General features: G+C 49.8%; 1 protein-coding gene across 1 annotated transcript in view; it reads right to left on the bottom strand.

Moving 5' to 3' along the window:
- Nucleotides 1-14,382, bottom strand: part of ADAM12 (ADAM metallopeptidase domain 12) — a 377,451-nt gene that overhangs the window by 24,084 nt on the left and 338,985 nt on the right. Inside the window, 8 exon segments of the mRNA XM_058298149.2 lie at nt 582-761; nt 2,048-2,156; nt 2,711-2,846; nt 6,614-6,674; nt 6,676-6,723; nt 9,991-10,068; nt 12,947-13,145; nt 13,257-13,365. Coding sequence (XP_058154132.1) covers nt 582-761; nt 2,048-2,156; nt 2,711-2,846; nt 6,614-6,674; nt 6,676-6,723; nt 9,991-10,068; nt 12,947-13,145; nt 13,257-13,365 — 920 coding nt within the window.

Here is a 14,382-nt window from a genome sequence, read left to right as displayed (position 1 = left end):
TGTTTAAACTTTCCTTTTTCTCCTCCTCCCCATCCCTACAGATTTCCTCTTGTGAAATGATGTCACATTCATGGTCATAACAGACTGTTACTTCCAAAAGTCAACATAAAAATGAGATGATATAACAAAGTATCTAGTACTGTGCCTGACACCAGAGAAGTCTGGTTTTGAGAACCTCCATAAGTAGTAAAAGTGTTATAAGTAATTTTGAAAATGAAAAATAGCAAGAACATAGGATGACTGTTACTCCTGGATTGCCCTGGACAACTTATGGCTTATGCCTGTTGTCCAGGCTGAATTATTAATAGCGCCCCTGCCGTTCCCAAAAGTGTCCTGGTTTGGATGATACGTTGCATGGCCACCCTAAGTATTCTGAATATAAAAACTAGTAACTGAATTAAAATAGACTGCACCCTTATACACCAGGCACTGTTCTAATAAACGCTTTATATGGAGCATTTAACCACCTGAGTGGCCGAGTTATCACCCCCATTTTAGAAACCCACCGAGAAGTTAAGCAGCTTGTCCAAGTTCACCCATTAACAAGCAGCAGGGCCATCACATGGTCAGTCTGGGCGTACCTGGGCCTGCCGAAGCGCGGGGCTGGCCGGCAGGGGTCTGGCGGGGACGCTGGGTGGGCGCGGGGCCTGGTGGAGCGGGGGGGGCACTCGCTGAGGAGGACCGGGCTGGGGCAGGCTGAGGGTCTTGAGGGGTCTGCTGATGTCCACGTTCTGACGCTGTGGCCATCTCCTGGGATAGTCCTGTGAGGTCAAAGCAAACCCATGGCAGGGCTTCACGCACGCCAGTAACCCTGACGGAAAGGGGAGGGCCGAGTGGCCTCCTGAAGGGGACGCGGAGGGAGGGGTGCCCACGGGAGGAATCCATCGTCTGTTTAAACCTTTCTAACAGCACACCCTTCCTCCTGGAATTAGATGGAGAGGTTCTTAAAAAGTGGTCTAGTTAATTAACAAACTGGTACAAGGCGCCTGAGGAAGTGCCAAGGATTAAGACATGAATCTTAAGGAAATTACAAAGGACATGTGAAAAACAGTCATCACTTAAGTAAGGTATACAAGGAAAATGCCTGGCAGAGGGAGACACACGACTTGGGCAAGCCGGGGCTGAGAGGTTAGGGCATGTATCTGGACAACTCTCCTCCTCCTTTTTACAGGCTCAGATCAGGAGAGATGCAACTTGGCACCATTTGCACACTCTCCCTCTCCCTCCTCCCTGCCTCCTTTTCTTTCTTCCTTCCTCGTTCTCTTTTTAAAAACAGCTTTATGGAGGGATGGCTGTCATACAACTGACACACAGGTTTAAAGTGTACAATTTGATAAATTTTGACGTATATCTATACCCTGGAAACTATCACCACAATCCAGATGATGATTGTATTCATCACCCTCCCAAATTTTCTTGTCACTCCTCCCTCTAGTTTCCCTCCTTCCTACCTAGGCAATCTTGATCTGCTTTCGGTCACTAGCATCCTCTAGAATTCTTGAATTTTATATAAATGGGATCAAAGAATAGGTGCTCTCTTTGGTCTGGTTCCTTCACTGTTTTGAGATTCATCCGTGCTGCGGTGTGTATCAACAGTTCATTCCCTTTTACTGCTGAGTAGCATTCGTCATATTAATCGCCACAGTTGGTTTATCCATTCAGGTATTGATGGACATTTGGACAAACCCATCCGGCGGCATTTTGAAATCAACAGAGCGGCCCAGCATCAGGAGCCTGCTTGGGGTGCAGACCCAGTTGGCCTCCAGGGGTCTGGCCGCTCTGGGTTATTCGGGTGCTGGAATAATCTAGGCTCCCTACACCCCACCCACTGCATCATGCAGGGGACACCGAGTCCCTAAAAGGACACACCAGAGCTTTCCTGGGGCACCTGGGTGCCTCCCCTCCAGCACCTGGAGAGGGGCCCTCTGCCGAGCGGAGCGTGCTGGCTCAGCTTGCCCATGGAAAGTTCTCTGGGATTCTATTCCTGCTCTGAAAGAGCCCTGTCTCCAGTGCGGGCACGGAGTCTTCCTGTCTGTTTGCGACTCACCTCGGGTGTGCTGGGATGCGGCGACTTCCTCACTGGGCCGTGGCTGAAGGGGGGGCGGTGAGCCTGGCCGGCAAGGCTGTCCCTGGATGGCCGAGGAGGGCGCACGCACCTGCAACGCATAACGTGTGAGCTAACCGAGGGCATTTCCCCTCCCGCTGAGGTGAATTTCCATATTTTGTTCACAGTAACACTTGAAAAGTAGTTGAGTGGAAAAATTATCTAACTCTTATAAGATCAAAAATAAATATTGGCTTCACCCCCTCCAAACCACTATTCTGCTAAATTAGCTCCCCAAATCCCTAGAAATGCAGCTGCATGACACCCGGAGACATCTTGCATGAAATATTTAAGCTGTCTTTGAATATATTTGGGTCAAAAGCCATCCTGTCTGATGGAAATATTTTATCATCCCCATGCCTTTTAAAAATTATTAACGTAAGGCTGGGAGAAAATACCTCCAAGGAATTATCAGCGTCCTGCTTATTTATGTCATAAGCAGCAAACAGTTTGAAGGGACAATAAAGGGGGATGGCAGAGATAAAAATAAAGTTTCAATATCCAGAAATCTGCCCCTTCTTTGCTAAGGAAAACCACGTGAGAAGTGGCTTGTTTTACGTACTTTGTGCTGCCATTTCTTAAAAAGGTGATCAAAACTCCGGGTACCTTAGTTTCTCAATGGTTGTTTTTTTATTTGTAAACAGCAGTCGTATCAGGGTCTTCCTTTTGAGATAAACCACAAGTCCAGCAGCCAGAAGACAGAGGATGGCTGCCAGGGTCCCGATAGTTAAGCCTTGGCTATCTGAAAAAAAGCACGTTTGAGTCAGGTCAGGAGACAGTTCCAGTGAAAAATGGGAGCCGTCAAATGGTGACATTCACGGCCAAGCTAACTTTGAAGGAACAAACAGAAATGAAGTGAGTAAATCTCCAAATGATGCCCTAGTCAATTGGTCTCGCTGCAAAGGTTGTGCTTGGGGTTCCCTCTGTCGGCACTGGTTTCTGAGCACCCTGGGACTTGCTCAGCAGGGCTGTCCTCTGGTGGGTAGAATCACAGCCTGGACCCACAGAAACCCACCCCCCACCCCAAGGGGTGAGTGATAATAAAGGGGAAGGGTGGCTTTAGAAAGCCACAGAGAGGTGAGCAAAAGCTCGTCAGAGTTAACACGGTCCTAAAACTAACATCCTCCCAACCCTCATCACACCACTGCTACTTCCAGCCCCCTTTCTCCTCATTCGTTAGCATGTGAGCCTGCTTTATTTGTTTTTGTATTTTTTTAGATTGGAACTCGATTCCTGGACGTTGTCAAATTAGATAGTGGAGAAAACAAAAGACAAGAAAACTCACAGCTTACATGAAATACTCACAGGGTCTCTTTGTTAAGCTAGGAACTTAAAACACTCAACTGCTGGGCGCGGACGCGCTCGATCTCTCTGTGACCACATCACCCTGTGGACTGAGCCCATTTGGCTTAGCACGTTTTAGAGAGACCATTGACGGGAGTGAAAGGAAGGGAAATCAGACCCAAAAGGCTGGTTTCTGCCAGGCAGTGATGGTCAAAGGCTGGCTGTGGAGGACCTCAGATTTGGGATTCCAAGTGGACTGTGAACTTCTTGAGTGGCTCTCGATCCATTTGTCCTCCCGCAGCTGTCAGGATGTGCTTCATGGAGCAGGCGCCCAGTGGTCCCTTCAGGCTGCCACTCAATCCCCCAGACCACCCCCCCACCCCCCCACCCCCCGCCACTGCCAAGGCAGCTGTCGATCAGGGCGGTGACAGCTCCGGCTCCAGGGAGAGAGCTGTCACACCCTCCGCTTCTGGGCTTGTCCCCAGCTGACCTCCTATCAGGGACGTGTCTCAGCCTAAGTCAGACCATCGACGTACGACCGTCTTTATTCACTTGTTTGTGCTACCGAGGCAGCGCTTCCTGTTTTCTGGCCAAAACATCCCTCTTTTCAGATTGTCATCTGGCCATCACCGGGCGCTCTGGCCAGAGTCCCGCTGTCTTAGATCAGGGCCAATTAAAAATGAGCAATGATAGTTTGGGGTTGTAATTTCTAGTTCCTTGAAATCAATCCAGTAGCCTTAAATTGATCAGGTTTTCCAGTCGAACATTTACCGGGCCCCAAGCTGAACTTCTTGCCCCCAACACATCTGCCCTCCTGCTTGCGGGGCCACTATCGAGTTGCTCAGACCAGATACCCCGGCAGCGTGCAACTCCAGCGCCCGCACCCAGCGCACGTGCACGTCCTGTGGGGTGGGCCTGCGAGTCCTGACCTCACCGTGGTTCCCCAGGCCAGGCTCTCGAGCCTTGCGCGGCCTCTTCTCTCTGTGTAGAGCCCACTTCCCTGGCTTCTTCCCCTTCAGGTCACCGAGGCCCCAGGGCAGCCTTTCCCAACATCTCCCTGAGGCTGAGTGGCCCGCCATCCCCCATCAGCGTCGTCCCCCAGCGCACTTGTCATACCACCTCGCGCTTGCGTCACATCTCTCCAGGGCCTGGGCAGCTGGTGCATCGTGGATGTTGAGAAATTATGACCAGAACGACTGGGCCACGGCCGGGCTAGTGCACGGTGGCTCATGGGGACGGCGAGCCACACTGGGCGGACCTGCTCGCGCCGGCCTCTGTGATTCTTGTGCTGGGGGAGATACGTAAACTGTACTTTCTTCTATGAAATGAAGGCTCTTTGTTTCCATTTTCAATCTTCTTCCTCCATATAATTAAGAGTTGGTGATTCTATAGGTTCCCCGATATTTTTGGAAACCCCCAAACCTGAGAACCCCACTAAGCAGATGCCCCGAAGATGGCACCGCTCCTAACCCGCTCTTCTCCAATCCCTTAGCTGCACCACTGAGCTTACTGGACTGGAGATGGGAATGGCCGGCGCAGTTCCAGGTCGACTGAAAGGTGAAACCCTGCTCTTGGCGCAGTGGAAACCGTAGCCACATCAGAATGGTAAGTCAGCTGCAGCAAGAGAGCATCCAGGGAAGTGGACTTGGCCCAATGGATAGGGTGTCCGCCTACCACATGGGAGGTCCGTGGTTCAAACCAGGGCCTCCTTGACCGTGTGCAGCTGGCCCATGCGCAGTGCTGATGCACGCAAGGAGTGCCCTGCCACGCAGGGGTGTCCCCACGCAGGGGAGCCCCACGCTCTCCCATAAGGAGAGCCACCCAGCGTGAAAGAAAGTGCAGCCTGCCCAGGAATGGCGCCACCGACACGGAGAGCTGACACAACAAGATGACGCAACTAAAAGAGACGCAGATTCCAGTGCTGCTGCTAAGGATAGAAGCGGACACAGAAGAACACACAGTGAATGGACACAGAGAGCAGACAACTGGGGACATGGGGGAATAAATTAGGAAAAAAAATATAAATCTTCAAAAAAAAGGCTGAGGCCACGCAGGGCGCAGTGCCAGGGCCCTGCCTGGTCTGGTTCCTGGGCATTGGGCGCGCTCAACCACAGGCTGAGCCTCTGGTCCTTGCTCGAGCCCTGGAAGCCCGGGGCTCTCCAGGAGCCAGGCTGAAACCACCTGCATTGTCAGCAGAAAGGACGAGAGGACCCGCTGCCCTGCCTCCCACGGCGGCCCGGGCGGGAGGTGGGACCATTCCCCCAGCGCCCACTACCTGGTCCCACAAGAGAGCAACGCCGCGCCTGTTGCCATGGAAACGAGGCCGAAGCCACAGACTCAACAGGGCCAGTTACAGTGGGGTTGGGGGCCGTGGGATTTCCTCTGCGGTCGTGCGGGCCCAGGCTAAGTGTCACGGGGTCAGATAGGCACCTCGGCACTGGCCGGGGAGCTTCTGGCCTTGCTTCTTTGACTTCAGAAGGAACCCTGATCAGAACTGCCCGTACTAGCGAGCCATTTCTTCAGGTTGTCCGAGGGAAAAAGAACTCGAAGAGACCCAGCACAGCTGTGAGAAGAGCTGCCTGGGACACAGACTGTTTGTCTCAGCTGTGTGACTTTGGGCAAGCTACTTCCCTGGGCCCCAGGTTCTTTATACGTAAAGAATCCCAATACCTGCTCCGCAGAATTGTATAAGGATGGAAGGAGACCCTGCAGGTGGACTGCTCAGCGGGGCGCCTGCACATAAGCACTGCTCAATAAATAGAAGCCATTGCTGCTACTACTTTTCCGAAGCGAGTGGCGTCTTTCTAGTAGGAATTTAAAAGGCATTAAACTTCCCGCTCCTGGGCCCCGCGCTTGGAGGCTGGCCTTTGATACGATGATGACGTTCATGCAGACTTGGCAGTGAGAGGTGGCAATTAATTGCCTGTGCTGAGAGAACTGTCAGAGGCTGGAAAACTGGCAAACTCATCTGCTCCATCAAAGCAGAGGGCAAAGGATCTCCAGGAAGGCGAGGAAAGGGCAAGGGACCTGGGGGCTGGGAGGGGCTCGAGCCGGCGTCACCACACGGGTCTCCGGGTCTCCATTGGGGCCCGTTTTCTGTTCGCGGGGCGACTCCTGCACTCGTCCCGATGGCCGGTGGACCCCTGCGACTTGCCCCCCACCCCTCAGCAGCTCAGAGCCCGCTTCCGGGGATGCACGCCGGGACCTGGTGGGGTCGCCACCCACCTGCTTGCCGGATGGGCCCGCTGTCGGTGCTGCCGCCAAAGCCGAACTTGTCGCAGAAGGGGCGGTGCCCAGTGGGCCTCGCAGTGGCAGTGCTTCCTGTTGTTGCACACCTGGAGGGGGCGGTAGGGGAGGGAAACACCGAGAGGGAAGCACATGAGCGCGCGCGCCCCCCAGGCGGGGCTGCCGCAGCCCGCAGCAGAAGCCAGGGTGCTGGGCCCTGCGGCGGCGGCGGCGACACAGCCAGACTCGGTGAACGTCACCGCAGCGCTGGCCCCAAATCCAGCACCACCCGCCAGGGGCCGGAGCCCCAGGCTGCCAGCGGGACGTGACCCCCGCGAACAGCTGCGGAGGGGACGACAGAGATGGCTGGGCTCCCCCCTTCCCTTATCCCCACATCCCCGTCCTTCCAGGTCTCTCTTTTCCAATACAGGAAACCCTCACCAGCTGACATCACGATACACGCTGCTCATCTTCAGGATCGCAAAAGCCCTTTCTACATTGGAAGAACCAGTCCATTTTCTTCCTTGTGAAGTATTTCCCAACAACCTTCATAAATATCTGGTTAGAACCCCCATAAAATCCATGATTTCATGAGATAATAATTCCTTAAAACTTAGACCATGTCAAAGGTAGACGAGATGCCCCAGAGGCCAGTCAACTGGCTGTGCCAACGTAGCCAAACAATTGGCTGAATGGGGTGCCAAACAAAAAGAAGCTAGTACGGGTGACAAATCTACATGTCAGGATGATAAAATCAAAGGTCTAATTGGAAACATGCTCATCAGGATGCAGTAAACCTTGTCCTGGGATGCTGGGGGAGAAACCAGCCTTCTGGTACCTCCCGGCCTCCTTCTGACTGGCGACTCCGGGGCCTCCCAGCAGGCAGGGTGGGGGCCTCCTGTTGCCTGGTGTGGGCCCCCTGCCCTCCTGTGACCACATCGTCCAGGACCGACGCCCTGCACCCCATGACGGTGTGAGCGATTTCCACCACCTCATCCCCTTAGCGCCCCCTGCCCCTGAACCTTGCTCCTGCACAGCCCGGGCTCTCCTTGCAGGGCCCGGGGGCGGCTGAGGGGCTCGCTGGGCATGGGCACGGCCAAGCCTGAACTGTTTTCCTCACAAGACGAGGATGGTTTGACACAGCGAGGAGGGGGCACCCAGGAAAGAGGAGGAGGGCGGCCTTCCCCCACGGTGGGCCCGAGAGAGAGCAGGAACCTAGTGAGGAAACTGAGGACTTCGCGGCGCGGCCCGGGGACCCCGGCTCTACACCTGTTTATGCCAGCTGACCTCATTCCATATGGAATCGACTGAACTAGGACATGACCCAATGAAATAGCATAAAAACAAGAGGGTATTGCGCCTTTGAAAATTAGGTAGAACGCTTTGGGAACACTAAGCATTAAAGAGGAATTTCTGACAAATTAGGAGTGAGGGGGATAACTGCAAAATGATGGGGAAGGTTACAAAAGACAAGGAAGGTTCTGTGGTTGGTTTGCTTTCGAGTGTCTCAGTTTTTCCTTCCACTAAAGAAACTGTTAAGTGGTAGATGATGTATTTTGGGTGGTTTATATCAGAAAGTCAACACTGAACTATAGTCAGCAAGCCAATCTCAAAGGCCCAGCCTCACATCAGAATATTGGTGCTGAATGTACACACGCATGCACACATACACACACATCTATTTTTTGAGGTACCAGGGGTCAGAAATTGAACCCAGGACCTTGTGGTTAGAAAGCCAGCACTCGAGCACTGAGCCACATGGGCTTTCCTGAGTTGGTTTTATTGTTCGTTTTGCTTGTTGTTTGTTTTTGTTTTTTCAGGAGGCGTCTGGAACTGAACCTGGGACCTCCCATGTGGGAGGTGGGCACTCAACTGCTTCAGCCATCTCTTCTCCCATTTATATGTTTTAAGGTAAAAAAAAAATGTTTGGAATGTGTCATTTGTGAGGATTCCCTGCTTTCGCTGACTTTCAAATGAACCAGTCCCCTGTCCTAAGCGCTTCAAATAAGAAGGCTGACACACAAAATAGCCTGTGAAAAGTTGGGAAGTAAGTTTCTATAAGCTAACATTAAGCCAAATTAATCTTCATGGGGCAGAGCCCATGCTGAGCCTTAGTGTCTTGCCTGTTTCCTCAGAGATGATGCCATGCGTGCAGCACCCCACATTTTTCATGCACGGTCTTGCCCGTGCCCTCTTTTACGACAGCAGTCGTGATGATTTTGTGGCTGTGGCACGAAATCACAGCCCTCACCCTGCCTGGAGGCACTGCGGGCGATGCTGGTCTAAGGAGGTACCGCGGGCACGTTACTTGTCATCAAGCCCTGGCCAGCTGCTCCTGCTGCCCAGAAAATACTCCTTTTCAAGGTGTGGACGAGGCTCCAGGGATCCTGGAGAGAGAGGCGTCCATGGTCCTGACCCCAGCCCTGCTGCTAACTGGTCATGTTCACTTGGACAAGCCACTCCTTCCTTGAGCCTCAGTAAAAGAATGGGGCTGGGCCAGACCATTTCTTACAGCTATTAGGAAGAGAGCTGTGACCTGGGGAAGGCATACACAGATTCCCTTTTACACTGACAGTCAGCTCAACTTGCAGTCGACAAACCCATCTGAGGAGGCACTGCAATCATTTATTGTTACAGCGCAATAATAATTTTATGAAACCCCCCATAATTCTACATTAGAATCGTTGGTGGGTGCCTGCAGGTTTTAAAAATAGAAGTCGGAGTATGAGTTTTGCAGCAAAGGTTTCAGAAAAACAAATGAACCACTGGCATGGCTAATCAAGACTAATAATATTCCACTGGAAATAATTAAGCCCATCAGGAAAAATAAATTATGTTTTAAACAATTAGAGTCCTCTTTTCCCCTACAGGCTCTCTGAACTAAATAAAATAACAGCCTTTGTTAGTTGAAACCCAGTGTAGGTGATTTCAAAAACAGGTGCTCAGTGTGGTCTGTCTGCTTTGTTTTAATTCCTTTGGGCGGTGTTTCAGTTCAGACACACGTTCTGATGGTTGGCAGCAGAGCAGGCAGCTCTGCTTGCAATGTTAATGGGAAACTTCACGAAGGAAGGTTAGTTTAAAAATTACTTTGAAGATGACAAAATTCTTTTTTTTTGTAAATCATAGAATGTTAATTTAAAAGATAATTACCAAAAAATAAAAAAATGAAAAAGGTAACTACCACTCAATCTGACTTTGTTAAATAAAAATCAGATTTCTTATGCTATGGAAAGGTCACAGAAAACATCTTTAGAAGAAAATATTGAGAACACACTGACCGACATAAAATATATGGATTGCCAAAACCTTTATAATTGAATGATTCGTTGCTTAGCTTGTTACTGATTGGTTAGACAAAGGCAGTTGAGCCTACTTACCCCTCGGCCGTGGCACCTCATGGCGCAGTCATGGATGCCAAAGACGCTAATGTTCTGACATTGGCGATTGAGGCAGATCTGTAGAATGAGGAAAACATGGCAAGTATCTCAGTATGTTTCCAAGCACAACCACATGCATATGTCTGTGTATTAAAAAAGAGGCATGAAGGAAAGATTGGGGAAGAGTCTGTATTCTTTTTTTAAAAAATTAATTGTTCTTCTTTATTTTCTTTAAATGTTACATTAAAAAAATATGAGGTCCCCATACATTCCCCACCCCCCCACCCCACTCCTCCCACATCAACAACCTCTTTTATCATCATGGCACATCCACTGCATCTGGTGAATACATTCTGGAGCACCGCAGCACCACATGGACAGTGGTCCATATTGTAGTCCACACTCTCCCCCAGTCTATCCAGTGGGCCATGGCAGGACACAGTGTCCGGCATCTATCCCTGCAGCACCACCCAGGACAACTCCAAATCCTGGAAATGCCCCACATCATATCTCTTCTTCCATCTCCCTACCTTCAGCAGCCACCTCTCCACATCACTACTACAATTTCTTCCCTTATCAATCACAGTAGTTCTCCAGCAGAACACCAGTAAGTCCACTCTAATCCATACTCTATTCCCTCACCCTGTGGACCCTGGGATGGTTATGTCCAGTCCCCCTCTACATCAAGAGGGGGCTTAGATTCCACATGGATGCTGGATGCAATTCTCCTGCTTGCAGTTGTAGGCACTCTTGGCTCCCTGGTGTGGTGGTTGACCCTCTAAGTCTGTATTCTTTTGCTCAGTATGGGAACAGCATAATGATGCATTTCTCATTTGACTCAAACGTGGATCTTCCCATTGTCTGAATCCACACTCAGCACATTTCAAGACTCAGGTCAATGTGAATGCTATTGAATACTTTTATGCCTTATGGTGTTTTATTTGGTTTCGGTCAGTCTTAAAATTATAAGTGATTTTCCCATGATTTTTGTTTAGTGTTTTCAATGACATGTCCATATTGTAGCATTTCTTTTCCATTAAAAAGATACAGAAGAGGGCAACATGGACTAGATTAAGAATCCATGGTCCAAGAATCTTTTCAGGGAAATAGTGAGATATGGGAACTTTTTCAAAATACTGTCTTACAGGGAATATTGAAAACACAAACCATCAACAAAAATAGGAAGCAAAGGAAGAATCAGTTTCCTTGCATTTTTTAGGACTTTGTATGCAGAGCCAGTAATTTGCTAAGTGTTACTACTGTGTTGGCTGAAAGACTTCAGCCTCCTTTCAAAGGTGTATAATATACTCCAGACTCTTCATCTCCTACAAGATGTTACAAATTAGCAGAGTCAAAGGAAGAAAAATCTAAGTTTTAGAAGGCAGAGGCATTTTAAAACCAAGCAAAACCTTCCTATGGTAAGGTTGCCATCTGACCACCACAGCTCCTTTTGGGCCAGACTGAAAAAAGTTCTGGTCCAAGCAGCTCTGAGGGGCCCATGGAAATGTTGGCCAAGGGGACTGCCACATTCCGCGGATAAAAGAAATTGGCCAGGTTTGCTATTAGCACAGCAGGACGCCAGCCCGAATCCCAGCAGGTAGATGCTGCTCCTCTCCTGACCCGTGGGCAAGGCTAACGATGGTCCTTGCAGAACCGTGTTCTGTGGAAACGGGAATTAGTGCATATTAAACGTTCACACTGAGGAAAAACTTACTGATAAATTGAGTCCTTGGAATTTCAAGGTTCAGATGCACCTGGCTGTTCAGACTAGTTTAAAAAACGGGTGTCATTCTACAGTCAAGGACTGAATATAACCTAAAAGAGCCCTCTAAATATCTAGCTTGTTTTGCATACTATCCTGTTTCCTTAAGGGAAAAGCATTCGTGGCTCAGAGTGTTTTGGGGGGTGGGATGAGGGTGAGTACAGGAAATTCCTGCACACGGGACTCAACTAAGACAAGCTGAATCTATGTCTCTTCTTCCTTCTGTGTGTTCCCCATGTGGGTAAGTAAGTTCAAGATCATTTGGGGGTTGGCTCATTTTCTTTCCTAAAACATTTTATTAACTTGCTGTCAGTTAGTCCGATGAGAATGTTTAATGAAAAACTAAAGCAGCATGGCAGAATGTGAAATTCCTGAGCCTTCCTTCCTTCCCTCCTTCCTTCCTTCCTTCCTTCCTTCCTTCCTTCCTTCCTTCCTTCCTTCCTTCCTTCCCTCCTTCCCTCCTTCCCTCCTTCCTTCCCTCCTTCCTTCCTTCCCTCCTTCCCTCCTTCCCTCCTTCCCTCCTTCCCTCCTTCCTTCCTTCCTTCCTTCCTTCCTTCCTTCCTTCCTTCCTTCCTTCCTTCCTTCCTTCCTTCCTTCCTTCCTTCCTTCCTTCCTTCTTTCCTTCCCTCCTTCCTTCCTTCCCTCCCTCCCTCCCTTACCCCTTTGTTTCTAAAGCTCAAAATATCTTAGTCTACCTGTCCCCCTGTTCTCCCAAAGAACTCCCTTTGGATTTACACATTCCTGTTTCTTTTCTCTCCTATTCTCTCTATGGGGTCACTGAAAATACATGTGACTTTCTGTTCTGTCCAGGTGAGAACAAACCCCAAGAACTCTATGCCGAACACCAAGACCATGTCTCTAAAAACAATATAATATGCTACTGTGCTTTCCCTCCCAAGTTATTTCCTGACCAGCAGCCTCCTGGCACCTGGAGTGTAGAAATGACTTACTAATACAACAAAGCAGAGAAGACTAGCTGGATTTTCCCAAATATGCATCTCAAGGGTCAGACCAGGAGCTGGGATTTACTGATTTTGTCTTCTAGATGCCAAGAACAGGATTCCAGAAACCATGTTCTGAGAAGAAGTGGACTTAGAAAAGCCAACAAGTCTTGTCACCCAGTTCTTGCACAGGACATTTCTCAGGGCACTCTCTTGCTGTCTTACATATACGGTACAAGAATGTGGGCCTTACTTTTCCATCTGCACATTTTGTGCCGGCAAGCACAAGTCCCGGGTCTGGCATGTCATCGCCTAAGTACACGTGGGTCCCACGGCACAAGATCCGGCCTCCTTCCTGTAGTGGGATATTGGTTTCTATGGAAACGGCATTGGTACCAATGACCGGTCGGCTGGCACCTCCTTGGCACTGGATTTTTCCACATTTAGCATCTCTGGAAGGGCAAGAACAAATAATCCCCAAAGAGGAGAGATGTTTGGAACCAACCCTAAGCTGTGTGGGAAGTTCCAATCGATGACACTGTCAGAATGTACAGATTCCATACCTCATCTCGCATTTGGCAAAGGAACTTTTGGAATCTTTGCCACAGTTGCCATAAGGATCACCTGCAGAGTTGACTCGCTCAAAGCAGATCCCAGGGGCAGGTTTAGCACCTGAAACAGAAGCAAAAAACAGCCCTTTGATCTCCTGCAAGTGTTTTTAATATTTTTCTCTGAAAGGCACTGGGCTTTGAGATTCAGGGGAGATATGTTCTATGTCCAGAGAAATCACACCCAACATCTGGGCTGGCTTAAGATAGGAACCGGCCAGTGGGAGCTTAGCGTGTCAACAGCTAGCATACTCTCTTGGCCCAGCTTATGGCAAGGCAAGCACTTCATAGGTCACTCTTCTTTAGTTCTACTCTCTGGGGCCCCTGGCATATGTATCCTCTCAGGAGGTGAGGCGCGGGCTGTGGGGCACAATCTCTTCCAGCTCAGAAAGAAGTTGGCTTGCTGGCTGCGGGGGAAGCCTGTTTTCTTTCACAATATCCCACACAATTCCGGTGAGAAAACGTGAGCCAAAGCAGGCTCCAAAGAGTAATGATGGACTAATGGGGGGATGCAATTGAGGGGGGAGGGGGAAGGAGGGAGAAAGAATGAGAGGGAGGGAGGGAAGGAGAGAAAGGACGAGTACAAGCAAGCAATGCAGGATCTAGTAAAACACTTTTCAGTCCTGTCAAGTCCCTCATAGGAGCAAGCACTGGCTTAAATTAATGCTTATAGTTGCAAGGCAGAGAGTATTTTTGGAAGCTGTAGAGGCATAAAACCCTATAGCCAGGCCCTGAGCTTCAACAGACCTGCAACTCCTATACTCTGGTTTATTGGACTAACTCCACTCAGCTAACATGGAGGTGAAGAAGGTCAACCACCACACCAGGGAGCCAAGAGTGCCTACAACTGAAAGCAGAACTGCATCCAGCATCCATGTGGAATCTAAGCCCCCTCTTGATGTAGATGTGGAGTGGACACAACCATTCCAGGGTCCACAGGATGGAGGAATAGAGTATGGATTAGAGTGGACTTACTGATATTCTATTCATGAACTATTGTGATTAGTAATCTAAGAAAATGTGGCATTGGTGTGGAGAAAGTGGCCATGGTGGCTGCTGGGGGTAGGGAGTGGGAGGAAGA

The sequence above is a fragment of the Dasypus novemcinctus genome, chromosome 6, assembly GCF_030445035.2.
Source record: "Dasypus novemcinctus isolate mDasNov1 chromosome 6, mDasNov1.1.hap2, whole genome shotgun sequence".
NCBI lineage: Eukaryota > Metazoa > Chordata > Mammalia > Cingulata > Dasypodidae > Dasypus > Dasypus novemcinctus.
This window is presented reverse-complemented; position numbering and strand designations above follow the sequence as displayed.